The following is a 27708-nucleotide window of genomic DNA, read 5'->3' as shown; positions in this document are numbered from 1 at the left end:
CGGGCGGGCGGCGGCCGCGGCGGCGCCTTCTTCCACTTCGCCGACGGCCCGCCGAGCGCCCCTGGCGCGGCCAACGGGCACCCCGGGCCGCGAGGCCCCGCGCCCGCCGGCTCACCGCCGCAGCACCAGTTCCACCCGGGCCGCCGGAAACGCGAGAACAAGGCCAGCACCTACGGCCTCAACTACCTGCTGTCGGGCAGCCGCGCGGCCGCCCTGAGTGGAGGGGGCGGCCCCGGGCCCCAGGCGCCTCGGCCCGGCACGCCGTGGAAGAGCCGCGCGTACAGCCCCGGCATCCAGGGGTGAGTGCGGGGCGCGCGCGGGAGAAGCCGGGGTCCGACTCGGTGCGGGAAGGCTTCCCGTTTCATTAAAAATTAAATTCCTCTTGTAAATGGGCCATCTGCTGCTCGGATCCCAAAACTGACAGCGCAGGAAAAGGGGCCGCTGAACCCGACCTGTGCCGCTGGAAGGGGGTGTCGGATACTTCACTTTTTTTCTCTCCCCAAGACATGTTAGGGACCCTTTGTCAAAGTAGGGTGCAGACGGGTGTGGAGCTTTATGTCAGCTGCAGATGGTTTTAGTATTGCCGGGAACTTGAATCAAGTTGAAGGTAAATATTGGTTAAATAATAACTTTTTTTCTTTTTGAGAAAATCCTTTTAGAAGATGATTCTTTTTGGGTTTTGTTTTGTTTTGGTAGTGATACAATTTAACCAACAGTGAATTTACAAGTAAATTTTTTGGATGAGGGGTTGTGTATGATTTAATTTTATGCAGAAATTAACATAAAAGCATTTTTTGTCGTTTTTAAAAAGTAGTTGATAGCCTTCAAAGAAGACAAAAACGTTTGTAGCACATATCCTTTGGAAGATGACGTTTTTATTTTAAATTTTTCCACGTTGGCCAAGAGGGAATTAGAAGTTCCATTTAAGTTTAGTGCAGTTACAAATGACAGGGACTGGTTAAAAAAAGAAAACGTGGGGGATGCGGGTGGAAGTATGGGTTGAAGCAGTCCCAGGTGAGGCTGTTCAGGTGGGAATGGTACCTACCCAGCCCTTTGCCTTCCTGTGCTTTTCTGAGCACCTAGAAACAAAGCATTTGTACATAGATTTTATGTCAGTACTTCAAGACTTAAATCATAAACTTTCTTTGCAAGTTGTGTGCTGGTTAAAAAGCTGCCTAAGGTTTTTCCAAGGTATTAGCGTTTTCTACAAATACTAGAGTTCTACAAACGCAATAATTGGTAGATATTGAGATTACTTATTAACGTAACTTTTTTTTTGTAAGTCTGTTTATTCAAGTTTGAAAATACGTAAGTTGATACTACTTTAAAGCATATGAGATAGTCTAAGAGCTTCATGTCCTGCAATTTGTTTCACCTGGTTTGGGTTAGAAGTGTTACTTTCTTAAATTTCCTGAAGCGCCAGTGTGCATTTCAGTCCCAAGTAGGAGCCATTCTTCTTTGGCTTTTCTTCCTCCTGTCCTTACTTATCAAACTGTCCAAGAAGAGGTGGTGGGGAGCAATTTCTTGATGTGTAACATCATACGTGAGTTCCTCCGTTGGGGCGCGGGGTGGGTGGGGGGGGCTACAGTTTTCCAGCCTGGAACTGACTCTTAGTGCTACGAAAATAGGAAGACAGGTGCTCTTCACTTGTAGAGCATTTTGGGGTCCAGACAGTCCCAAGTCTTGCTTCTTCCCTGACCTGCTGGCAGTGGCAGCAGCATGCCCTTCTGCAAATTACACAGGCCCTGGAAGCTGTTTTCTCATCCTTAGGTTTTTGGTAAGCTTCAGTATGTACATTGCTGTTGCTTTTTTTTTTTTTTTTTTTTTTTTTTTTTTTAAGATTTTAAGGTTTTATTTATTTATTTGAGAGAGACCAAGAGCAGGAGCCTGGGGTGGGAAGGAGGGAGGAGAGGGAGAGGGAGAAGCAGGCTCCCCACTGAGCAGGGAGCCAAGACTGGGGCTTGATCTGGATCCCAGGATTCTGGGATCTTGACCCAGAGCCGAAGGCAGACGCTTAACTGACGGAGCCACCCAGGTGCCCTTGCTGCTGCTTTTTTTAAATAAATGAGCCCACTAAGTACCAGGTTATTTGCTAGGATCTGAGGCAGTGGTTGGCCTGCAAGATACCCGTCTCTTGATCTTGACTCTCAGCCCTGGCGCTCCATGAGTTCCCCTGCCCAGCACACACTAGCACAGTCTGTCCTGTCCAGATGGTCTTCTCTCCTCCTTGTCCATCTCCCCAGTCTAGTCTTTCATCAGATCCCCTGCACCTTCTCTTTACCCTTGTGCTGATTTGTCACTTCTAGTGGAGATTGGCCCAGTAGCCCGAGGTAGTCCTCTTAACACACAGTTGCCAGCCTCTGGGCCTCTCCCAGAACTGCCAGTGGGATCATCTCCGTCCGCAGGTTTGGTTAGGTCTGACCCCTTTAGAACCCTGTGATGGCATCTCTGGGGTGCTCCTGAGGTTAAAGACTAGAAAGCCTGAGCCTCTCAGCATACCTCCAGGGTGCTACTGTCCTGGGCACTGCCGGGGGACCTGCTGAGGGTCCTGCCCTGCCACCCCCTGCTGGCCTGTGAGATTTCTGCTCAGAGGCCTCGTGTGGGGTTGAAGAGTAGGCTCTGAAGTAGCCAAGAGTTCCACAGTTTCACTTACCTGAACGGGAGCCAGTGCAGTCATGCTCTTGGTAATGCTCCTTTTTCTGTCCTTGGCTGCCGACCCTTCCTTGCCTGCCTCTGTGGGTGATGTGTACCACTCGGGGTCTGTCCACTTGTGGCCAACACTGCCTAGAGGAGGAGCCTGCTAGGATTGCCTGCCCTGTGCCTAGAAGGGTGGGGTGCCCCCTCTTGGTTTGCTACTCTGAATGCTTCTAGCAGGCCAGTGTTTTAGGAGGGACAGAGCAGAGGAGTAGGAAGCCAGAGTAGCACTTGAACTGTGGGGCTATGCCTGTGGTCAGAGGACGTTGGCGTTCCTGATGACCATTTCCGCGGAGGACTGCTGGGCTGGTGGCAGCTCACTTTTTGGTATCCAGAAAAAGTCTTTCTAGAACTTACTGCTGGCCACCAGCTTACTCAGAGCGATGCGGAAGGCCACCACCGTGTGTTTCATCTATAGCTCAGAAAGGGAAAGCACTGTGATGAGAGCGCCGTTGGCCTGGTCAGTAGAAAGGAGCCTTGCTGGTGAGCAGCAGCTCAGACTTACTGTGTAGTCCCAGGACAGGCATTTCTGGAAGGACCACGTCTGTAGTCCTCAAGAAAGGATAAGCAGTTGCCTGTTGCTGTGGGAGGTTGCGTCGCACCAGCCAGAGGCGGTCGGGCATTTGTGTGGTAGCTGCTGGAGCAGCCTGTGCTGTTTGTTCTAGAAACTGTGCTGGTGCCTGGCCTCATGAGCTTGCCAGTCTGCTTTCAGCCTTGAGTGAGGTGAAGAAGCAGCTTCGGAGGAGGACGGGGGTCAGAGCTGGGACCCTCAAAGCCGTGCAGGGCAGGTGCTGCTTGTGGCGCTGCTCTAGTTCTTGCTCCGTGTTCCCGTTAACTCTCAAACTTCTGTTTTGGCAACGGTGTTAAATGTGCTGTCTCTCTGGGCTTCTGACTTAGAGACACGGGCAGGTGTGGACGGGCTCCCGGGCCCTGCGCTTCCCAGCCTCTGGCCCCTGTCACCTTCACAGGCCCTCACCTCCACCCGCCGTGGCCCAGTGACGTGTTGATACTTAGCCCTGGTCAGTCCTGACAGCTTCAGAAACCTCGTCAGCTGAAAGGCAAAGAAAAGTCCCAGGTGAGGAAGGGTGGGAGCTTGGACCCCAAGTGCATTGCCGCACCCTTACTGGTGCCCTGTAGAGCCCCGGGAAGAGCGTAATGGAATGAGGGAAGACCCCCAGCCTCGGCAGGCTCCTGCAGGCCAGGCCCTGAGCAAGCTTCTGTGTGGGCTTTGGCCCTCTGTAGGTTGTCCTCTCTGGCCTGCCTGCAGCGTGTAACCATCATGCAGCATCCTTTCTGCAGGGCCTTCAACAGTGTTTAATTTTTTGAGATCTTCTATTCACTCAGAGAATATTCAGCTCTTCATCTGAAGTTGGTGAGACACGGACCTGTGTTGTTCATAGGGTGGCTAGCCACACCCGCAGAACTCCATGTGTTGTCTTCTCTCTGTTCTGAGAGTCAGAGCCTGGAGGAGTATCCGGGATCCCTCCTCTCCCTCTGTGCGTCCAGCCTGACTTGGCAGTACCCGAAGTTGCACGCATGTGATCCCCCTCCCCCAGCGCGTCCTTGTGGGGACCCAGTGGGAGGGCGCCTGTGAAAGCCCAGCAGGGCACATGGCAGAGTCCAGCATGGTCACTCCTGTTGCCTCGCTCTCAGTCCTATCCCCGCCTTTATGCACCACAGGACATGTGGGAGAGGTTAGTACGAGACCTGCGTCGCAAGGTGCTGTTGGTCCGCACGGGCCTTGTTTTCTCCGTGTTTGTCATCTGTAACCCCCCAGGTATAAGGTTGTGGATGGAAGCTGTGCACACATGTGCCCCTGTCCTGACCATATGAATCAGCTCCTCCTCAAAGGTTCCTCCCACCTTAGTAACAGCATCGTTTGTTCCTGCCCAGTACGCCTGTCACTGCAAAGTGAGATCGAAAAATCCAGTGCGGGATGCGGGCTGTGATGAAGTTGGGAAAGTTTCACCCAGTCACTGATAAGCAAAGACGGACACAGGACTGCCGACACTTGGAGAAGGGGTTGCCGTAGAGGAGGGCAGGACAGACACCCTGGAAAAGGATTGGAAGATGAAACAGGCTGGAGGAGTCCTTGGGGAAGATAGAGACCTCAAATGTTTTTTGCAGAAAATGCTCAGGCTGCAGAAGTCACAGTGGGGTGGAGTGGACCCCATCTTGCTGCTGGGAGCTTGTGAGGGAAGAGCAGTACCCCAGCAATGCCATTTGTTTCTTAGAGATAACACGGTTGTGATCGAGTGCCTTGGAAACTAATTTTTAAGTAAATGTTTTAAAGTATTAATTTTTCCTAATTTTAGGGTTTTTCAAGGTAAAGCCTCAGACCTCCTTTGGGTCACTAGTTAATAAGAAATTTTGGTCCCCATTGTAAATGGAGTCGTGAATGTCCGATGGGAGGAGGTGTCGTGGTTATCCTGGGAAATGAGGACTTTTTGTACGGTGGGTTAGTATTCTTTAGGATCTGTTGGGTTTTTTTTTGTTTGTTTGTTTGTTTGTTTTTAGTCACGGAATGAAAGAGGGCTGTAAAAACACTAGACAAAACAAATAGCAGCCTCCCATGTTGAAGCTGGGAAACGTGGTGTTGCTCCTGCACGGAGTGCAGGCTGACAGGTGAGGGGTCACTGTGTCATGCTTACGGGATCCCGAGGAGCTTGCTGCTGGCCGATGCCCTGGAGAGGCCCCTCGGAACGCTCTGGTCTTCTCCCAAGGCTGCTGAGTGAGTGTGGCACTGGAGTAAAGGCAGATGGATGATCTTGGTGATTGCGACAGTTGCCCAAGGCACGCGTCCCCCGTGCCAGTGTGCGTCCCAGGTAGGGTGGTCAGGGGTGCATCTTCCCACAGTTGGGATTTGCACTGCAAATTAAATGTCTTACTCGAAGACTTCCATGCTGCAATTGTTCTTTGTTGCTGTGGGACAAATGAGCACAAACTTAGCGGCTTAACCCAGTACTCATTTACTGTGTTACGGACTCTGCGTGTCAGAGGTTGGGATGGCTTGGTTGGCTTCCTTCTCAGGCTTTCACCAGGCTGTAGGCAAGGTGTTGGCTGCTGCATTCGTGGTTGGAGCTCCGGCTCCTCTTGCAAACTTACTCCTATTGGCAGAATTCAGTTCCTTGCTGTTGTAGGACTTAGGTCCCCAGTTCCTTGCTAGCTGCCAGCCGGGGGCCTGTCTCAGCTCCATGAAGCCATCTCTGCCTTCCTTGACTTGTGGTCCCTCCATCTTTGCACTGGCAGCAGAACTTTGGATCTGTCTGACCGTGTCTCCGCCAGCTGGAGGAAGCCCTCTGCTTTAAGGCCTCGGGTCATTGGGTGAGGCCCACCCAGGTAATTGTCTCTCTTAAGGGCATGTGATAATACAGCACATTACAGGAGTGGTGATGACTTCGTCTTAGCCGCAGGTTCTGAGGATCAGGGGGTGGAATCTTCTGGAGGCTTCCTGCCATGCCTGGAGGCATGCTCCTAGACCTAACCACCTTAGGTAATGAGTAGGATGTGGTTTTCTTTTCCAGCACTTCTCTCCCTTGACTGGACTCTGGCCCATTGTGATGACTCCAGTATATTGCTGGTCCTGTCCCCTGGCTTGGTCATCATGACTGAACTCAGGCAACCAGAGTGACTCTATCTCAGTGCCTCTCTGTGCCTCTCATGTCATCTAAGAGAAGTGTACGTGAAAGCCATCAGAATGAATACATGAGAACCATGGCAATTGAAAAGCCCTGTTCATGAGGCCCCCTGCATTGGCCAGCTTCAGAAAGCTGTCATTCCTGGGGCGGGGACAGGTGGGGATGCCTGGTGATTCACTCAAGTTGCCCCTGGAATTTAGGTCTCAGTTCATAGCAGTCTGTCTTTGCTTTGCACAAGACCCCGCACCGCTTGTGTGGCAGCCCAAGTTCATGGGAGTGGGGGCCTCCCCCGCCCATGGGCTGTGACCCTCTCTTCAGAGCAAGCTCACTCCCACGCAGTCCTACCCTGGCCCCTTCCTGTGGAGTGACTGCCGCTCTGACACAACTGACCACTGAGCACTGGTCTCCCGCGTCCGCTTGGGGAGGAGGGGCTGTGTCTTCGCCTGCATTCCCAGGGCCACATGGGTGCTACTAGCCACCTCCGAATAAGTGTCTGATGAGTGGGTGAATGAGTGAGTGAAAGGGTCTGACCTCTTAGATGAACTAATGAGGGGCGGCAGGTTAGAATGTTTAAATCAGGTGCTAAAGATAACTTTTGTTGTCTTAGAATTTTTGAAGATTTGATTGCCAACTCTGAAGTTATTTAAATGCAGAATATTAAAGTAAGTTGATTGTAGTTTATCTGCTTATCTTCCCAAAGAGTGTGGTTAGACCAGGTTTATAGCTTGCAATGTGGAACTCAGAAGCAGACAGCTTTCAGAAAATTCTGTATTTGAAAGGCATGACCATTTAGATGTAGCCGGTTTTTCTATGTTATTATGAAATTAATACCTCACCATGGCAAAGTTAGAAAACTGAGGAAAGTATGAAGATACATTGCCCGTCCCTCAGTCATCTGGTCAGCGTCCTGTGATCAGGCGGGGCTGTCCTGAGCTCCGGGGCGGGTGCTCGCGTGCCGGTGGCTGGAGGAGGCGCCGCTCTCTGTCCCAGCACACAGGGTCTCAGCGCAGTTTGTCCATCACCGCACTGACGGGCTGACTCGGTGGGAGTGCGTCTGAGGCTCCCGTTGGCAGGGAATGTCTTTCATTGTCAGCAACATGCCTTTTTATTGTGGGTTTGTGCTCGCTTTAATTCCCAGGTCAGCCGCGCTGTAGAACCATTTAGGCCTCCTGCGGTTTAAGACTGGCGTTAATTTCCTGAGTGATAACATGGGGATGGAGGTGGTTTCTGTCTTTCCATATTTGAGAGAGATTTCAGATGATTGGTGTGTTTCTGGAATCCTGTAGATCAGAAGCAATGGCCAGGATGCAGGAGTGGAAGGGAAATGAAAAATCAAATCCGTTCATTTTGCTTGGAACCATTTGGCTGGTATCTTCCTCCACCATTGGGAGGCAAGCCCGTGGCCTTGAGTTAACTCGGTTCGCCTGCATCCTACCCCCTTCAGCTTCATTCACAGTTCTGGTTTTGACTGGTTTCCTGGTGGGTTCTGACTTCTGAGCCTCAGTTTCCCCACCCGTGGAGCTAGGTCTGCGACATCCTCTGGCAGGACGTGCCAAGTAAAGGAGACTTGGAAGTACGTATGAACTGTGACGTGGAGGCTTGAGAAGGCCACTCCTTTCCTTCCCTTTTCTGCTCTCTTCTCTGAGGAAATTGAAACCAAAAATTAGGTGGGGCTCGTTGCCAACTGGACGGAAGAAGCCTTTTGCTCCGGGTTTGAAAATACAAATTCCCCTCTTAGGCCAGAGCTTTTCTCCAAGAAGGTGCTAAAGCCTGAAGTTCATAGTCTTCAGGGAACCATGCGATGTTGGGGAGACACTTTTCCTTTGAGTCAAGGCATTCTTTTCGGATTTTAAAAATTTAAACAGTGCCTAAGTAGTGTGTTCTGTGGGTTTTAAGTTAAGCATCTTTCCAGAGCTTCACGGGCCACTCTGTTCTGTTGTAGCAGCTGTGTCGCCACGTGCGACTTGTGGAAAGTTGTTTAGGATTTTTGGTTCTGTGCACGTAGTAGGAGTGCATGTTCTTTCTCCAAGCTCTTTGTAGCTTCTTACTTCTGTGAACCGTGAGGAAAGCAAAAGCGAGGGACGGGGCAGTGTGGCACTGGAGCGACTGTCCCATGGCACACGCTGTGAAGATGGGAAGACTCTGGTTTTGTGTGGCCCAGTGCAGTGGCCGCTGGGGCCTTGTGGCCATGGAGCGCTTGACACGTCACTGATGCAAATGTGGCACTGGATTTTAATTGCATTTAATTTTAATGAAAACTTAAATAGCCTTATGTTTGGATGCACCAACCTGGAGTAACTTTAGACTTTTTATTCGAAACACAGTGTTTGATTCAGTAACTGCTGCCTAAATAAATCCAAACTGGAACAACAGCAAAAGCTGTGGTGCTCAGCAGGCCACCACTGGAAAGCTCTAGAAATGGTGTTTCTGAGTTTCTGGCGGATATCCTTTTCAAAGGGCTGCTGTTTCGATAGCACACGAAGCATGGTCTCAGTTCATGGCAGAGTGCAACACGGAACAGCTCGGTACAGCTCCAAGCTTCTAGTCCAGCCTGGAGGTGGTGGTCTGGCCCTTCTGCCTTCTGGGTTGGTGACAGAATCTGGACGGTCTCTTGCCGGCCAACCAGTCTTCTCAGGCACGCAGCGGGGCCCCCCCCCACCCCCGCCGCCTGTGGCTCCCGGGGGGTGGGGGGGTGGGGTGGGGCTCGGCTCTGTGCATGAATTTCCGTGAGTTTTGTGTGTTCTCGGAGCAGGAATGGATGACACCATTCCTCTTCAGCAGACAGAAAACTGAAGCCTAGCCAGGCTGACATCATTCCAGCACTGATGTCAGGGAGCCCCAGACAGTGTTCGTGAAAGAGACCTCTTCAAGATGTGTGGGAGGGGCATTAGCAACTCACCCTGGGAACCCGGCTTCACTGCATTGGTAGAGGGCCATTTCCTTTTTTGTGTTTCTGAATAGAGAGAGCAGATTGAGGGAGAGGGAGAACCAAGGTCCTCCTGTAAGGACTTGCACAGTCAAATGACGAAGTCAGATGACGAAGATGCTGAAGGTGGGCTTGGGTGAGCTTTGTTGGGGAGGGTTTGGGGACCAGAAGCCAGTCCTGCTGCTGTAGTATGCTGAGGTTCCTGCTTTTGCAGACATTCCAGGACTGGCCTGGAGGGAGGTTGTGCTGGAGGGAGCAGGGCTCCTCTCATCTGGATTTTTCTTGCAAATTGCTGTCTAGGAAAAACGGAGCGTTTGATGAGTTGCTATTTTAACTGAGGACTGCTGAAAGCCAAAAGCAGGACCAGTGAGCGTTTGTTGAACGCCTCCTCCCATTTCTTCTTGTCGATAATTCGTTGTAAAGAGGGAGTAAGTTTTAGTAGATGAAGCATCTTTCCCATGTTGCGACCAGAAAATAGGAGAGCTGCAGCCTCCCAGTGGGCGTGCTGGACTGGAAAGCCTGTGCACTTCACCCCTGCCTCCCCAGGAGGGGAACAGATGTGCTCGAATCAGGAGCAAGAAGCAGGAACGTGGTGAACTGGCAGAGATGGGAGCCATAGTGCAATGCAGGAGAGTATTTTGGTTATAGACATCTTCTCTAAATTTAAGCAAACAGATTTTTAAAAATTGAAGGACAACTCTGAAGTGATGGCTGACGTATATAAGAGGATACCTTCCATGGCCTGTGAAATGCAGAGATCCTGAAATATTGTGATAAGTTGTCTCTTGGAAGGAAGCTGATGATGAATCAGTCTAGGGACTTTGTGTCTCCATCAAAGACTGACTCACAAAAGACTGATGTACAGTTCTACGTGCAAGCATGATGTAAACAAGAGCATAGGATGGAGACCAAATTCCAAAGAATGGGAACCCGTGAGAACTGTCACAGGTTAAGGTTTGGAATAAACTGAAGGTCGAAAAATTGTTAAGAGTAAAAATGGCCTTTTAGGTGTGCTTTTGGGGTACGACCATTGGAAGTGAGAAGCTTGAGGATGGGGAAGATGCCCGTTGTTCTTGGGACCTTCCTTTGCAGGTGGGTGCTTCAGCTCTTCCTTTGCTCCCATCAAGTTAGTGGTCTTCAGCACTTGTCACTGTAATAATCATCACTGGCCCTGTCGAGCCCTCACCCCTTCATGCAGTGTTTCTAGCGGCCCTCCCAGGATGGGGGGGGGGCGGCTCAGAGCATAGCAGCCCCCTGGCTCACACACCTGGTAGGTGCAGCACCGGCTTTGGGTCCCAGGCAGTCTGATTCCACAGCACATCTTTTTACTCACTAGACATGCAGAGCAAAGAGGGATTGTTCAAAGAGATATGATAACAGGAAGAAAAGAATTACACTGAATTCCAGTGTGTAGGTCGAGAGACATGATCTCTCAGGTTGCAGAGAGCATCATGAAACACTGCCCAGGCTCTGAACGGTGCAGGCACCCCAAAATGGACATCTTTGTCTTGATCTCCCGAAGAGGAGTCGGAAGTAGTTTACAAAGCAGGCATGAGGCATGGTGCTGTCACCCTGCATTGCAGGAGTGACTTCTTTAAGTGGTCAGTGACCCCACCGCCGTGTTGTGATGCCAACCCTCTCACAGTTCTGTGTGCTGAGCACTTTAGTTAGAGTTAGTGTCTAAGAGTGCTTTCTGCTGACTTTTAAATACTCAGTTTTATTAAGTGGATTTGTGTGTGTGTGTGTGTGTATGTGTGTTTAAAAAAAGAAAGCTTAAAAATCATGAGTCCACCACCCGGAAATAACCAAAGTGCAGTTAGGTGACCTGCCACTGTAGACCTCTCTCATTAAGCCCCTGGAGGATGGACACATGGATTGATCAATGGGATACTTCCATTACAACTCACGTTCTCTTTAAATACAGTTCACTAAATTTTTAATTTTGCTTGAAAGTGAAAGTAACGTGGAACCTCTCAGATGGAAATACTAGTTTTTAGGAGGTATTGCTGAGACCAAGAACATAAAAAAAATGATGGGCGCCTGGGTGGCTCATTTGGGTAAGTGTCTGACTCTTGGTTTTAGCTCAGGTCATGCATGATCTCAGGATCGTGAGATTGAGCCCCACGTCTGGCTCTGCTCTGGGTGTGGAGTCTGCTTGATACTCCCCCTTCAAAAATGATGAAAATGTTAAGTGGCTGAGTGAAAAAAAAAAAAAAAGTAAAAGTTTTAATGAAATCATATCTGTTTGTTTACTGCTTTGTAGGGTAGAGATGTTAGTCCTTGCCGTGGAATGAATTGTGTCCTCCCCCGATTCATTTGTTGAAGCCCCAGACGCCAACGTGATGATACTTGGGGAAGGGGCCCTTGGGAGGTGATTAGGGTTATATGAGGTCAGGAGGGCAGGGTCTCATCCTGGGATTAGTGTCTTAATAAGAAGAGGCAAGATTGCTCACTGGCTCTTGGCCCTGTTGCGGACACAGTGAGAAGGCAGCCGTCTGCAAGCCAGGAAGAGGGCTCTCACCGGAACCTGACCACGCCAGGGCCCTGATCTTGTACTTGAAGCCTCCAGAACTGTGAGAAATAAATGTCTGTTGTTTAAATTGCCCCGTCTGTGGTGTCCTGTTAACAGCGGCCTGAGCAGACTAAAATAGCCCTTTTATATTTCTTTACCTCCTGATTTGCATTATGTTAGTTGTCACCATGAGTTAAGCGTTTGTATTTTGTTCTGTAATTATAATCGCTGCCAGTTATTGAGGCTTTAACCGAGTGCCAGGTCCTATTCTAAGTACCTTGTGTGGATACATTAAATCCTTATGACAGTGCCATGTGGGGGCACCGTTCGCATCCTGCAAGGTCTGGTCGCTGGAAAGCAGCAGGGCCTCTGACCCCAGGCAAGTCTGGGCTCCTGGTGATGCTGCAGTTCTGCCTGGACCCAGGAGACCACAGTTTGCAGTGGATGAGTCTTGGTTTTGTATTTATGTAGACGTCCCCACCAGCGCTCTTCCCGGGACTTCTTCCTGACTTCTTTACTTGGTCCCTGTGTCTGGTGGGCTTCGTGGAAGGTGCGTCCTTGCTGGCAGAGCTCACATGAGCGGCGTCTTCCTGGGCTGTGTGTGCTGGAATGAGCTTTGCAGAGCAGACCGTGCTCCTCTGGCCGAGACCCTGGCCTTGCTCCCTGTGGTCCTGGCCCTGAGCTCGGCAGAGCGCCTGGGGCCGCGGCAGCTCTTGGGCTCCCGCCCCTGTGCTTGTTCACCAGCTCTGCACATGGAAGCCTGTGTCAGTATCTTTTTGTTGTGTGTGTTCAGTCAGGTTTTTAAAGAAAGTTAGTTGGTGCCACGTTCCCTGAGGCCTGCTGTGTGCCTGAACACCTGTCTCGTGGCCTCAGAGCTGCTCCATGTCTCTGGCCGTGAATGTTGTCAGAAATCTCGGGCAAGAGTCGCCTTTCTGAAGCCGCCTTCTCGTCCATGCTTGGCCCTTGGTGCAGCGGCTGGCTCAGCGTGGGCCCCCAGCGTCCGTCCTGCCTGGAGCACAGCTGCTCTTCCACTCACAGAGTGGGCTCTGCCTTTGCTTTAGGGAGACCGTCTCTTCCACGCGACGCTGCCAGGCCTGCCAGGTTCCTCTTCTGGTGGCTGGCAGCGCCTCCGTCCCTCCAGGGAGACCTTTTCCCCTTGGATGACTTGAATCGTTTTCTTTTTCCTCTGTGTTTATCTTGTTGAACTATGTTCTTGTTGCTCCAGCTTGCAGTGTGTGTCCTTACACAGCAGCCCCCTGTGACCCTCGTTCTGAATCCCAATGTTATTGACACGTGCTTATCAAGAATGTAGAACAAGGCCCCGGAGCAGGTTTTTCCCGATCTCAGCTTGTGTGTTCTTTGGTGCTGGGGTTGTTGTTTCAATTAGGTACTGGGTCCCTTTCTCTTCTGTTCCTCTTTGTTTGCTGTGGCCTGTTCATGGGGTTGCTGTCAGGGCAGACCGCACAGGCTGCCTTTCTGCTGATGTGGCATACGTGTGTTCCTGGTGTGCCCTTTCCACCTCACTGAGAAATTTCAGCCCATCTGCAGGCTTGAAAGGCTGGCCGTGTTCTGGGCTAGCCTTTCTGGGACCCAGCAGCCCCGTGGGGAGAGGGGACAGGCTTGGGGCTGTCGGTGGGCACCTTTGTCGGGGCCTAAGTCTTCCTGAAGGACTCTGGCTTTCTCAGGCCTCTTGGGTCCTCTTCTTTCTGGCCACTGGGTTTCTTCTGAAGCCTGGCAGTCTTGTTTGCCCCAAAGTTGGTCCAGGGTTGCTGTGCCCCAGACTCAGGGTGCCCTTATTCTCTAGGCTTTGTGGGCTTTCTCCTGATTCCCGAGGCCTCCCAAGCTCATCCTTGCTGTGGGGGCCTTGGGCTGCTCTTTCTTTTCCTAGGCTGCTGTCCCCCAACCTGTACGTGTCTGGCTGCTGCTTACTCTTCTGTCTGGGCTCCAGTACTGGCTCCTCACCACCCAGCCTGAAGTAGCCTTGGGGATAGCTGTGGACCACCATTTGGAAGTTGCAGAGTGCACTCTGCTTTTTCTGGTTCATTTGGTTATCGTCTCTCCTCACCATGCTGCCCTCGCCCTGCTCCCAGACTCAGAAGGCTCAGCAGCTGGACCACCTACCAGAGGTGCGTGTCTCGCATGAAGAGCTCAGGCAGGGCAGCCCCTCTACTGTCTGCTCACACTGCTCAAAGCACTCCCTGGAGCCTCCCCCTTCCCACCAACCCCCTCCATCCCCATCTGCTTCCTGCAGACCTCTAGAACTTCCACACTCCACCACCACCTCCTTCAGCTGCTCCGTTCCCACCGGCTGCCCGCCTAGCCTTGACCACTCAGTAGGTATCAGATGCCAGACACGGAGAGTCTTACTACCGGTGCTGTTGTCCCAATGGGACAGGTCGTCCAGTGCCCCTGACAGAGGACGCGATGATCACCGAGACTGGAAAAGCAAGCACCTGGGAGAGCCTGTGTCCAGTTCCGTGTGGCCCGCAGACATGCACACAGTGTGGGCACTCATCACCTGCCCAAAGCCAGCGCCTCACAAGAGCCAGGGCCATCCCACACACTAGTGCATTAACAGATCTGGAAAGTCTACTGTCATGAAGCTGTCTCACTTTGCCGTATCCAGTATGTGTATATGTAAAGTTCAATTTACACCGCTGGAAGAGTAAAAACTAATACAGCTTTTAACTATCATGCATTTGCTTTTCATGTGTGCATGTCTGCGGGCCACACGGAACTGGACACAGGCTCTCCCAGGTGCTTGCTTTTCCAGTCTCGGTGATCATCGCGTCCTCTGTTGGCACTGGACGACCTGTCCCATTGGGACAACAGCACCGGTAGTAAGACTCTCCGTGTCTGGCATCTGATACCTACTGAGTGGTCAAGGCTAGGCGGGCAGCCGGTGGGAACGGAGCAGCTGAAGGAGGTGGTGGTGGAGTGTGGAAGTTCTAGAGGTCTGCAGGAAGCAGATGGGGATGGAGGGGGTTGGTGGGAAGGGGGAGGCTCCAGGGAGTGCTTTGAGCAGTGTGAGCAGACAGTAGAGGTGCTGCCCTGCCTGAGCTCCTCATGCGAGACACGCTCCTCTGGCAGGTGGTCCAGCTGCTGAGCCTTCTGTAAGAAGGGTGATGATGGTGCTTACCAGGATCTTGCTCAGTGACGTGCGTCCTGCAGTGGCTGGACAGAGCCAGCGGGTGGTAAATGTCAGCTAAGAAGAAGAATATTGATATGATACACTCACCAATGAATTGTGGGCTTTTTTTCTGTTGAGTCTAAATGTAGCCTCAGAATTTTACTCAGCACAGCCCTTCAGCAGCAGGGCCTGTGATGAGAGCAGGCACCGTAGAGAAGGCCTGTTCGCTGTACCTGGTGTGGTGTGGCCAGAGAGAGTTGGGGTACTTGAGAGAACACCCCCTTCCTCAGACAAGTCTCCTCTGGGCTCGTTCTTCCACATCTGCAGAGGATTTTCTGGGATTGTGGGGTAGTGTTTCTAGGAACCTGTCTGGTGGGGGGAGCATATGCCGTAGCCCGGAGTCACTTCCTGAGCCAGTGGCGTGGGTGGCACTAGAGCCAGAACTTCAGGGCTGAAGGGGCCTATAGCCAGCTGGACCTCGATGCTGAGCCGCCATTGGGCCCCCCCGGGCCTCCACGTCGCCAGCTGGCTCACTCGTGGGCTGGGGTGAAGCCAGAAGAAAACGCCCCTCCCTGCTGCTGTGCCCCTAACGTAGAGGCAGGAGAGCAGAGACTTCACACGAGCACAGAGCCATCTGCCCTGTAACCTTTGGAGGTGAAGTTAGTGTCAATTAACGAAGCTGAAGTGATGCTTTTTTCCGGGGGGGGGGGCGGGTTATGATTATCAAAGCAGTAGCGTACTTATTGAAGAGATTTGTGAAAATACAGAGGAGAAATTACCCATAATTGTTCTGCTGACATTTGAGTGTATTTCTTTCTGTGGTTTTAATGCTACCCTAACTAAATAGCACAGGTGTCATCTCGTATTTAAGTCTAATTCAAGATAAGTGGTTCCTCTGGTCATTGAAAAGCTCTTTTAAACAATTTAAAAATATATGGATATACGTGATTCTCTAAATAGAGTTCTATTTACAACTTTCCACTCTTTATAAAGGGACCCACAGTGAGTTTCTGCACATGTTTCTGTAAGTCGGGTCACCTGAGTGTGGCTTCCCAGCTTTGTGGCTAAACACCCAAGTTCCAGAGCTACGACGGCTCTGAGTCTTGGCTGTGTGTTTCTGGTGGTTACCGCCTGCCTGATGAATACTTAGTTTTCTCATCTGTGAAATGGAGACAGTAGTATTTGCTTTGAAGACTGCTCTAATGAAAATGCTGGTAATGTGGGTGGTACTGTGTGGCATTCCAGAACATTAATGTTTTCAGATCTTACAAGTCTTTCTCACAAGATTACCCCAGTTCACCTTCCCATCGAGCGTAGGGATCTCTGGAAAGATGACAGGACTTACAGCTGTTTTCATTTCAAAAATGGTGCAGCTACTTGAGCTAGCACACAATGTTCTGGACCCTGGCTTTTCGATGTAGCCATGTGGTTCCCTCTGAGCACCCTACAGGTGGCTGCAGTGGTTGGTAATTGTGCTGTGGCTGCCATGCATGGCTTGGTGGCAGGTGGCCTGAGCCAGCCCAGGAGAAAGCCAGCACAGTGAGGTGCCTTCTTGGCCCCTCCTTGCCCCCCAAGCAGCTCTCCTGGCTGTGAGCTCATCCACAGGCTTGAAGGTCCTGGACTGCATTGTAGGCTCTCTAGGACACCAGTGTCAGGAGACTGAGTCCTTTGGTCATTTCTGCCCCATGATGGGTTGTGCTAAGCAAGCGGTTTTTCTCCAGCTGGTCCCTGCAGCATGGGGTGATTTTGGGGGTTATAATGCAAAGTGTTTCTGAGTAGTACTAACCCCATCACTGGACTATTGACTCAGGTTGTGAAATGCTGGGTTAGCTTCATTCTGGTCTGTAGGAAGCTCCCAGGTGTTTCACTGGAGTTTCTCTAGAAGCCATGTCTGAACGTCCTTTCTTTTCTAACGGTAGATTCAGAAGAAGTGCATTAAATTAAGAACGTTTCTCATGGGTTAATTATAAGCTGCTGGTATTTGAGTTCTTGCTTTCTGTCCTGAGGAGAAGAGAAGACTGCTGTGGTTCTCTGGCTTCTGAGTGGCCCCAGGGCCTTTTCTTGCACTTGCAGCATGCTTGGGTTTGCTTCGCTAAGGCGGAAGAGTGTCATTTCCTTTGTTGGCCTTCAGTTTGGGTTCTGAAACTCCCTCAAACATCTGCCTGCACCAGGAGTCAAAGTGACCGATCCTAGGAGGGGTCTTGGAGGGAAGGGAATGGAGAGCTCACTTTTACTGGGAGCTGAATGTGCATAGACCAGAGTTACAGTAGCATTGATGATTCCAAACTGTAGAGCCCTTCTGACCTGGCTGTTTTGTGAACGCTTAGATGATTTAAGCTTCTAAAGTCCAGGTTGGCCTTGGCCTGCCCCACAGCAACTGTGCCCTCCCAGCCCACCCTGCCTAATCCTCCCCCAGGGAGGTATCCTCCTCTTCCTATCTGTTGCTCTCAGCCTCCTCCCCTTGTAGCCCCTTCTCCTAAGGGCCTCACTCTTCCCGTTAACATGTTAAAAGCTCTTGCAAGGGTAGCTTTGTTCAAAGCCTTCAAAGCCTGGCGGGGCAGCTGCCACTTTAACAACCTAAGTAAGGGAACATTCTGGAAACACACTGGGTTCTAATTTGTAGTTTCAGTTGTTTTCCTTTGATTTTTGAGCTTTTATTTTAAAGACTTTTGAAGGTCTTCCTCAAGGTGTTCTAAGCAATTGGTGCAGGTATTAATTTCCTTGTAACAATTAAAAATGATTTATAATTAATTCATTAACTGTATCAATACATGGGTAATTTAAAGAGGCTTGTTCACACCTGAAAATAAAATATTCAGCCATTCCTGCATGGATGTCTGCACTTGCCATGGGCTCAGCAGCCCGTTCTTTCTAGTTAGGGTCTGAGTCTGCACCTGCCTCTTCACAGTCTGTGCGGCAGGGTGGGGCCTGAGTCCTTCATCCCACTTCGTGTCCATTAGCGCAAGCTTTAAAGTCCATACCACTCCAGTGGTTAACTCCAAATGGTTTCACTAAGGCATTGTTTTGGGCAAAAATTTAGACCGTGACTGTTGTGGAGCCAAGGGGAAGGAGCTTCAATTTCTGAGAAACCACTGGCTTTTTAAGGCTTTTGAAAGGTTTTAAGAAGAGTTGGTGGGGAGGGGAGATGGAATAATTTAACAGTGGAAGATAGTTTTTAGTATTTTCTATTGCGTTTTCCATTGTAATGGAAAGCTTGATTTTCCCCTAGTATTTGGAGTTGACCAGGTTTGTGGGGGAATGTTATGGGTCAGCTGGGACCTTGGCTAACAGTACGGACGGGGACCGTGGGGACAGGGGACCTGGGAACTAGTGGTTAGGGTTTAAGGTCTCAGGGAGCTGAGAAAGTCCAACGTGGTGGGTGACCCCTTAGAGCACAGGTCGTATTTAGAGGTTCAGGTGCTAAAAGCTGGAGGCCGTGTTGGAGGCCGAGCACGTGGTCATCTGCCTTCCCTGTTTCCCTAAGAAAACGATGCATAAAATCTGCCCTGACCATTGCTTTCCTTAGAAGAAACAATGGGGTTTAAAATCTAGGGAGGTGAACTCACCTGTGCTGCTCTCCTCACAGGCCAGCATCCTTCACTGTCAGGCGTGTTTCCTTTGCCCCCTTTCTTCCCACGCTGTTTTATTTAAAATACACTTCGTGGTCTTCACTTTGGGCCTGTTTCTTTGTGTCCTTTACCTGCTGCAGCGTGTCCACCTGTCCTCGGTGGGTACAGAGAAGTCACCTTTGGGCCACTTGCAGATAGTGCTGGGGCTGAGATAGGGGTAGGGGGCTGGCTCTGCCTGGGGCTGGGCACCCAAATCCCCCCAGTGAGGGAGGTGCTCACCTGTAGTATCTGCAGAACCAGCCCCCCTTCCCTGGCTCTGATTCAGAGTTAGACAAAGTTGAGAACCGTGGAACCCCACCAGCTCAGGCTCTAAAACCAGAAATCCTCCTGCGGTGGCTCATCTGTGTTCATCAGTAGCTCTGTTAGCTGTGAAATCAGGTAGTTTGGTTTGCTGACTGAATAACACATCTGTCACCTTCTAAAATAGCCCATGGAGTTGGGTTTCATAAATACTTACAGCAACCGTATACCAGGTGCTCATAAGATAGACACTAAAATGTTGCTGACCTTCATCATTTGGTACTAAAAGCAGAAATTAATTTGGGGAATGTACTAAAAATTGAGCAGTCATTACCTTTTGAATGGGGTTGGACTCTCGTAAGAGAGCAGTTGTAGATGAGAAACGTCTTTTTCATTTATCACAGAACTTTATTTTCTAATATTCTAGTATTTAGTGTAAAAGTATACTGGAAAATAATGCTTCAGAAGTCCAGTACTTTCATGATTAAAACTGAAATTTATGGCAAACTGGTCTCACCATTTCCATCTCAGAATACCCAGAAAATGAATCATTGAGGGCTCGCCCCGCTGTGGTGTGTCAGTGTGAGATTCCTCCAGATGGAATCTCAGAGTTGCACCTGAACCGTACCGGCCGTCGTCGTGCTGGAGTGTCCGCATTCCGCTTCTCAGAGACGGGCCGTCGGAGTTGGGCCCGGTCTGCTCCCCCCCGGCTCTCAGCCCTCCTCTCGCACACAGGGCAGCAGACCTCCTTTCCCGTCGCACGTGCCCAAGTTGGTGACCTGCTTCCGAAGAGGCTGAAGGGCCACCACGAAGCAGCGGAAGCGCCTCTGTCTCCCGGCCCCGGGCGGTGTGCGCGCTTGGCTTCTTGCCTTAGCAGGAGGGTTGCACCAGGCAGAGGTTCCTCACTTGATTCACGGCTCTGCGGCTGGAGAGCGGCAGAGTGGGTCTCACACTGCCTGGGTCCTGGCTCTCTTCTCTTGTTGCCTCCCCAAGATGCCGTGCGGTCAACTTCTAATCTTGTATTTTGTTGAATCTGAGGTGGCATCACATGCAGAAAGTTGAACCATTTGAAATTGTCGGTTTTGTGGGTCAGAAATAAAAACTTTGTGTAGACAACTTCCTGTAGAGCTCAACTGACCTAAAAAGATGCACGATTGTGAAATGTACCATGACGGAGGAAAAACGTTTAATTTTGAACTGATCTGATGCCCAGCCATTGATTGAAAATTGCATTCCAGTTTCAGACACGTCAGTGCCTTCTAGTGAAGATGGAAGAATAGTCTTTGCTCAATTCCATAATTACATCAGTTTCTTTGGAAAATGCCCCAATCAGGCACCATTGTTACCAACCTCTTGTTAAGCCATTAAAGTGTAGATTTGTAAATGTAGCAGTAAGTATGTGTTTAAATTACATCAAGAATTACAATGTTAGGCTTTGACAGACATGGCTTTTTTTTGTCCGCATTTAGCCCCAGGATTTTAGAGGAAGTTTGGGAAAGAGTTCCAAGACCTATTGGAAGGTGTCTTGTTTGTTTTTAATAGAGGTGTAGTTGTCATACCCTGTCACCTTGCTTCCAGGCGTGGGACACTGATGGAGCAGTTCCGTTCATCATGCAGCGCTCCCCACAGATGAGTGTAGCACCACCTTTCCCTGCACATGGACCGCATTCCCCATGTTGTACTTGTCATCTCCTGTGACTTATTTTATAATTGGAAGTTTGTATCTTTTAATGCCCCTCGCTTATTTCCTCAGTCCCCTACCCCCTGCCCCTTTGGGCAGCCGTGGTTCTTCCCTGTATTTATGAGTCCGTTTCTGGGCTTTGTTGTTTGCTTGTTCTGTAAATTCTACATGTAAGTGAAATTGTATTTTATTTGTCTTTGTCTGACTTCACTTTGCATAACACCCTTTAGGGCCAACCATGTGGTTACAGATGGCAAGATTTCATTTTTTGCTGTGGTTGAGTAAGACTCCATTGTGTAAGTTTGCCACATCCTTATCCATTCATCCATCAGTGGACACTTGGGTTATTTCCATATACTGACTGTACAGATGGCCATCAGACACATGAAAAGATGCCCAGCATCAGTCATCGTCAGGGAAAAGCAAATCAAAACCACGATGAGCTAGGACCTCATGCCTGTCAGAATGGCTAGTATCAAAAAGACAAGATTAACAGGTGTTGGCGAGGATGTGCAGAAAAAACCCTTCTGCACTTTCGGTGGGAAGGTGAATTGGTGTAGCCACTGAAATACAGTATGGAGGTTCCTCAGAAAATTAAATACAGAACTACGATATCATCCAGTAATTTTACTGGGTATTTACCCAAAGCAAATGAAAACAGTACTTTGAAAAGATAGGTGCACCCCTGTGTTTATTGCAGCATTGTTTGCAATAGTGTGTGTGTGTGTTTTTTTTTTTTTTAAAGATTTTATTTATTTATTTGACAGAGATAGAGACAGCCAGCAAGAGAGGGAACACAAGCCAGGGGGAGTGGGAGAGGAAGAAGCAGGCTCATAGCGGAGGAGCCTGATGTGGGGCTCGATCCCATAACGCCGGGATCACGCCCTGAGCCGAAGGCAGACGCTTAACCGCTGTGCCACCCAGGCGCCCCGCAATAGTGTGTTTTTAATCCACTTGGCCTCCTGTTGGGAGGGTGTGCGGATGGTGGAGCCCCACAAGTGAGCCTATCTGCAGGGGAGCCGCTTCTGTTACTGTGGGCTGCCAGGCCTGCCAGGATGAGACAAGGGAGGACCTGGGGGAGAAGACGGAGCCCGCGCGTCCAGTTCTGGAGAAGCTCAAGGAGTGTGCTCTCATGGGGCTGCCCTGTCTGCTTCCCGTTAGGTTTTGCCTGTCTCAGGGAAGTTGAGGGAGAAGCAGCCAGAGCTGCCTGAGATGGGCCACTAAGTCACATAGGGCTATTTAGGTTTAAATTAAGTCAGATTAAAAATCCACATCCTCAGTTGCAGTAGCCTGGCTCAGGTGCTCAGTGGCCCCATGCAGAGCACGTCCATCCCCACAGCAAACTGTGTCGGCTGCACCCTGCCGGAGAGCACATGGCTCTCCTGTCCCCTCCCTGTGGCTGACTGGCTACCTGTGTGCTCTGAAGCTGTCTGTGCCCAGGGCCTGTTCGTGAACCCGGACCCACGCAAGCCAGCTTTGCTCTGAGAGCACACCGCCTTGGGTGAGGCGGATGGGAAGAGGCGTCAGGGGTTTGGAAGCCTAACTCGATCTTCTCCTTCGTTTTGTTTTTTTTTTTTAAGATTTTGTTTTATTTATTCGACAGAGACAGCCAGCGAGAGAGGGAACACAAGCAGGGGGAGTGGGAGAGGAAGAAGCAGGCTCCCAGCACAGGAGCCTGATGTGAGGCTCGATCCCAAAACGCTGGGATCACGCCCTGAGCCAAAGGCAGACGCTTAATGACTGCGCCACCCAGGCGCCCCTGGTTTTTTTTTTTTTAAGATTTTGTTTTATTTATTCGACAGAGACAGCCAGCGAGAGAGGGAACACAAGCAGGAGGAGTGGGAGAGGAAGAAGCAGGCTCATAGCAGAGGAGCCTGATGTGAGGCTCGATCCCAAAACGCTGGGATCATGCCCTGAGCCAAAGGCAGACGCTTAACCGCTGTGCCACCCAGGTGCCCCTGGTTTTTTTTTTTTTTAAGGAATCTATATTCGCCATTAAAATGAGAAAATGCACATCAGCAAAAACAATATAAAAAACACAGTCTTGTCATCTAAAATGCAGTTGATTTTTTCCTGGTAATTTTTAAAATTTATATGATGAGCACATTCTTGTAAAAAAACCCAAAAAATCCTCAAGCAGTATAGAAGTAACTGGAGTAGAAAGTGGAGTATTCTCATGCCAGCCCATCCTGCCCTCCCGGGTGGGAAACGCTGTGGGTGTTGGCATGTGGCCTTTTAGATCTTTCCATGTATTTGGTGAATATATGCGCCAGACAATCATATGGAAGTGGGGCCGTGTCTTTATTTGTCTCTGCTGCTGCCGGCTGTCGTAGGGATCTTTCCTTATCAGCGCATACACATCCTCCTTGTTTTTAATGAGTGGACAATGTCTCGCGTGGGACCATGTCTTACGGCCAGAGGTTCTGCAGTGAGCACGCGCTGCGGATTCCTGTGCGTGTTTCACGGTCTCCTATCACAGGTTCCTGGAATTGATAAATTGTCAGCTGACCCCAGAGTAGGCCAGGGCTTGGTCTTTGTGAGAGCCTTAATTTGTCATATTTTTGCCATGTGCGCTTGTCATGTGCTTTTTGATTTGTTTACACTCAGCGTGCTTTGGATAAAGTTCTTCAGTCTTTGTGTTGTGGTTGTCATTTTAGTTTGGAGTCTGGAAAAGCCTCCTCCAAGTCCAAAATAGTGGATGGTTCCCTGTGGGTTTTTTCTTCTTTGACTTTTTTTTTTACCCGAAAAATTCAACTCTGCACCTGTATTATGTTTTCAAGCGTAGAACAAGGTAGGAGTCTTAACACCATTGTCTTTAGTTTCCTGTATCAGGATTTGGTTTGGCTACAGAAAACAGAAGTAATGGAACGTTGGTGGTCCAGTCTACATCATGGGCTTTTATCCCTCTGTGTTGCCTACCTTCCTTGCTCCACACTGGGGGCCTTTCTCGGGGTCGTGTGGGCCTTTCTTCCCTTAAGAAACCTTCTGAGGAAGTGTGTTGCCAGCCCCCACCAGGGCTCCCTGGCCACCTGAGGCTGTGGGAGGGGCCCGTCAGCATCCTGGTAGACAGCCGGCTTCTGCCACATGAGGCGGTGTCCCAGAGCCTCTCGTTAAATAATCACAGTTTCCTGCTGGTTTTGAGATGCCACCTCTGTGATCTATTGTAGAGGAGATTTTTCTATGATGGTCACAACATAGGAAATTTCATGGTAGGTTCGGAGACCAACTGCTGGTGGGCTGACATTGAGATCTATGAGGCAGCAACTAACTGTGGAGAAGGAGACTTCCGTGTGGTTTTATGTAGATCTCTTGTCCGCTGTGAAATGCCTTTGAGGTTTTGATATGTGAGAAGAGTGAGCATCCTCGTGTTTGTTTCTGAGCAGTAATGATCATGTGGACGTAAATGATTATGGACATAACTGTGAACGTCTTTGGAGAATTGAACACGTGGGTATATTCAGGATCGGAAGTCGTAGACTCATAAAATGACCTAGGTTGTAGCTGATGCCTGCAGTTGGGCATGTGGTTGATAGCACTTAATTATGAAAGTATGTTGTCAGAAACATACAATGTAGCTTCTTCAAATGATGAGAACTACACATAGCATTAATATTGAGTAAAGTCATGCAAACTGTTTAGCTCTGTTTGGGATGTGAAGTTGGGATGTATTTTATGGGAATGTAGATCTTAAATGACAGGCTCATAAGTGAAATATTTAACCAAAACGTATTCATGCATTCACATTGGCCAGATGCTGGCCATGAGCAAGCACTGCTCTGGTGCTGGGATCAGGCAGTGAGCCGTGAGCCCCGCACCAGGCTTGGGAAGGGCTCGGAGAAGAGTGAGGGAGGGGCAGGGGTGCTGCAGGGGTGCTGCCTTCCCTGTCCAGTGTGGGTTCTTCCCGGGGTGGTCAGGGTGGTCTCCTCCCTGCTCAAGTCCCCTGCCCCTCACTAGTCCTTGGTGCTTCCGCACTTGTTGGAGGGTTCCATGAGGAGCCCACTAAGTAGGAGCAGGCAGCCGAGGGGGCTCCTGGAGATTGCCCAGATAGCATGACGGTTAGACCTTCCTGTGTCTTTCTGGGCCAATGGTGCCCTCACACCCCAGAGCGCCATGGCCTTGGGGCAGCTCCAGAAGTCACCCAGTGCCTCACCGAACCATGCTAGCCTTGAGGAAGGGCTAGCGGGGGCTTCTCGTCCAGCCAGTTGGCCGGAAGTACCCCTTCTGGTCCCAGAAGGCAAAAGCAAAAATATTCTTCCTGTCTAATATTTGTTACAGCAGGTCACTTTTAGGCCCGGTTGAATACGCATTTCAGATAGGTGTGTTGTTAGTGTATCTTACTGGTGCAATGGGACACTTGAAATCAGGAGGCCTGTGTGTTGCGCTTGGTATTACTTCCTGCTCTGGGAGCGTGGGCACACCTTGACCTCATTGTACATCTCTCCTGAAATACGGGCGGGGGAGAAATGCTCGGCAGCCCCTTCTTATGTCACAAGCAGGTCAACAGACGTCAGATAAAACTGACACTGTGTCACACTGATCGGATTGTGTCTGTGTAGACTGGCAGCAAGGGTTCCCTTTATGCTCCTTCCTTCCCTGGTGCATTGAGGGTCACTGAGGGCAGGAGTCCTGGGAAGCTGGGGTGGAGGCAGTTTTATGTTGTTACTTCAGATGCACGCAGCCTGAAAGAGAGTTGATGGTACATTCTGCTCTGCAGGTGACAGTTGGGCAAATCAGTATGCCCTGTGTACAAGATGTTTTAACGTATTAAATTTGTGGGGTACGGATAGAATTTTAGCATGCTAGCTTTGGTATTCTTCGATGACTTTGGGCCTATATTGTTTAATTAATTAGGCCTGTATCTTTGTTATTCTGCCTCAATTTTATACTTCTGTTATCAGAACAGTACTAAGAGTTGTAGGAGAGCATGCGCTCCTTGTGCTTCCCATGGACCTATTTCTCACCTATGTTCAGCGCCACAGCCTCTTCTCCAGAAGAGCTCCGTGCTGCCTTCCAGACAGTTCTCCACCGTGGCAGTGACTGACACAGGAGACCCCCCAAGATGTTCTTGCCTACAGGGAGGGTCGTCTGTGGCTCTTCCCTGGTGTGAGCACTGACCTGCTAACCTGATGTATTGAGTCCTGTTAACAATGTGGCCAGTCGATGGCAAATTTTAGGTAACATCTCAAACTTAAACAGGCGTGCTGAGCTGCTCGCAGGGCCATGATTTGATGCCTTACGGTGCTGTTGGTGCTTAATAACTGTTGAAGTGATAGAACGCTTACTCCCCAAACCTTGGAGTTTGGTAGATACTTTGGAAAAATTGCTGGATTTTAATGTTGTATTACTTATATATTAAAAACTGGACTCGTGGCTGGCTCAGTCACCATCATGAGATTGTCTTTTCTGGATTTTCTAAAAAATTAAACACAATAAACTTTAAGTTCCAGTGATAGCCTCATTGCTATTACAGATGTACTGAGAACAAGGGTGTTGAGGACTGATGTCCTCCTCGAGTCCCGTGCGTGCTTGTAGTAGCCTCCAGGTGCCTTCAGACCTGCTGTGTAGTGTTCGGAATGGTTGCTGCTGGCGGATTTGGGGGTGTGAGGCAGCACTTCAGGCGAGACCATGGAAGGCAGCCTTTAGAGAAGGGCTTAAGAATACGTGAGGTGGTAGGATGGATGCCCCTTGCCTTTGTCACCAGACACTAGTCGGTCCTGTTGAGAAGTATTCTCTTCTGGTATGTGGACTATTTTGCTAGCTATTGAGCTAACGTAATTATTATTGAGCAGATTTTATTTTGTCTTCTCTTTGCTTTATTAATCAAACTTAGAGTGGAAGCAGGTGAATTTGATTTCTTTTAATTCCCAGGATTAGATTACTTGCCCCCTAGAATTCATCCTTCAGACTGACCGAGGATGACAGTCTTTCCGTCCCACAAAAGGAGTCTTCAGGGTAGATCCTTGGCCCTGAACGTGAGCTCCACAAGCCCTGGCCTGCGGCAGGACGGGCTTTTGCGCCCAGGGCCGGCGGACAGCGCAAGGGGGGCCCCTGAGGCAGAGGAGCGAGGTGGCTCTCGGAGCTCCGTCTTCTGCAGGAAATGCTACAGGTGGATTTCTGGCAGGAAGAGAGAGGGCCGGACACACTTGCGCTGCACCCGCACTGGCCCGGGGCCCTCCTGGGTGGCTGGCGCCTTCAGGAGAGGATAGCTGAGTGGTGGCCCGGGCGGGGGCGGGGGTTCGGCGGCCTGCAGGGCCTTCCCGTCTTGGGGTCTGCGCAGGGGACCGGGAGGCCTCCAGGGAGGGGCTTCCTAGCGCGGGCCCCCGCAGTGACTGTCGCGCACGGGGCTCTCAGCGCCCGAAGCGTCCATCCCCGCCCGCACGATGGGCTGGCGGTGCCACTGCAGCGGGCTGTGATGTCGTCTGCCGCGGGGCTTCCCTCTTACCCCGCGCTCGCCGCTCGCGGAGGACGGGGGAGCCGTCGCCGTGTTCGCGCTGTTCGCGCCCCGCAGCGCGCGTGCTCGGCTGTAGCAGTAACTCCACTGTGTTTTCTCTTTTGTCCGCCAGACTTCATGAGGAAATCATTGACTTTTATAACTTCATGTCCCCTTGTCCTGAAGAAGCAGCCATGAGACGGGAGGTGGTGAAGCGGATCGAAACCGTGGTTAAAGACCTTTGGCCAGCGGCTGACGTGGGTTCACTCTTTACTGTACTTGTGTCACACCAGGGACAGTGAGTGCCGGGGTTCTAGGGTGTCCCCGGCCCTTGTGGGACCGAGGCAGGGCTTCCTCAGGCGGGCCCCGGGATGGCGGCGGGACGGCACCTGGGAGTTTGTGAGACCTGCCCATTCTCAGGCCCTGCGCCGAACTTTCCCGATCAGCCCCGGGGTGGGGGGCCTGTGACCCCTGCTTCACATGCCTTCCCGGTGAGCGTGGGGACCATGGGACAAAGGAAATTTGTTTCTGGAGTACTGAGATTATTGTTCTTTTTTTAAACTCGCCTTGAGGTTAGGAATTCTACCCCTTGCCCTTGCTACACAATGCATAGCATATGTTCCTTTTTGTAGACCTGGAAAGAACGTTGTCACTTAGCACTTTTACCTTGCGTGAGTGTGTGTTCCTTGAGATGGGGGCCATGGTCCTTTGGGGTGCTTGGCACAGGCAGTGACATATGTCCTGTGACCAAGTTGATGATGGCCCAGGGTGCCTGTCTTAATCAGTCAACCTTCCCCTACTGGTGATGGTGACTGGAGACCACCCAGT

The 27708-nt window shown here is 50.5% G+C and overlaps 1 protein-coding gene across 2 annotated transcripts in view; it reads left to right on the top strand.

Annotated features, from left to right (window-relative positions):
• The first annotated feature begins 6 nt into the window (after positions 1-6).
• The window catches only part of TENT4A (terminal nucleotidyltransferase 4A), a 45954-nt gene continuing 18252 nt past the window's right edge, over positions 7-27708 (top strand). For both annotated transcript variants that reach the window (XM_019803987.2, XM_011230093.3), the window contains exons 1-2: positions 7-299; positions 27014-27137. In XM_019803987.2, coding sequence (XP_019659546.1) covers positions 27048-27137 — 90 coding nt within the window. In that variant the 5' untranslated portion in view covers positions 7-299; positions 27014-27047. The remainder of the gene's footprint in view (positions 300-27013; positions 27138-27708) is intronic.

Source organism: Ailuropoda melanoleuca, chromosome 3 (assembly GCF_002007445.2).
Source record: "Ailuropoda melanoleuca isolate Jingjing chromosome 3, ASM200744v2, whole genome shotgun sequence".
In the NCBI taxonomy this organism is placed as follows: Eukaryota; Metazoa; Chordata; class Mammalia; order Carnivora; family Ursidae; genus Ailuropoda; species Ailuropoda melanoleuca.
This window is presented reverse-complemented; position numbering and strand designations above follow the sequence as displayed.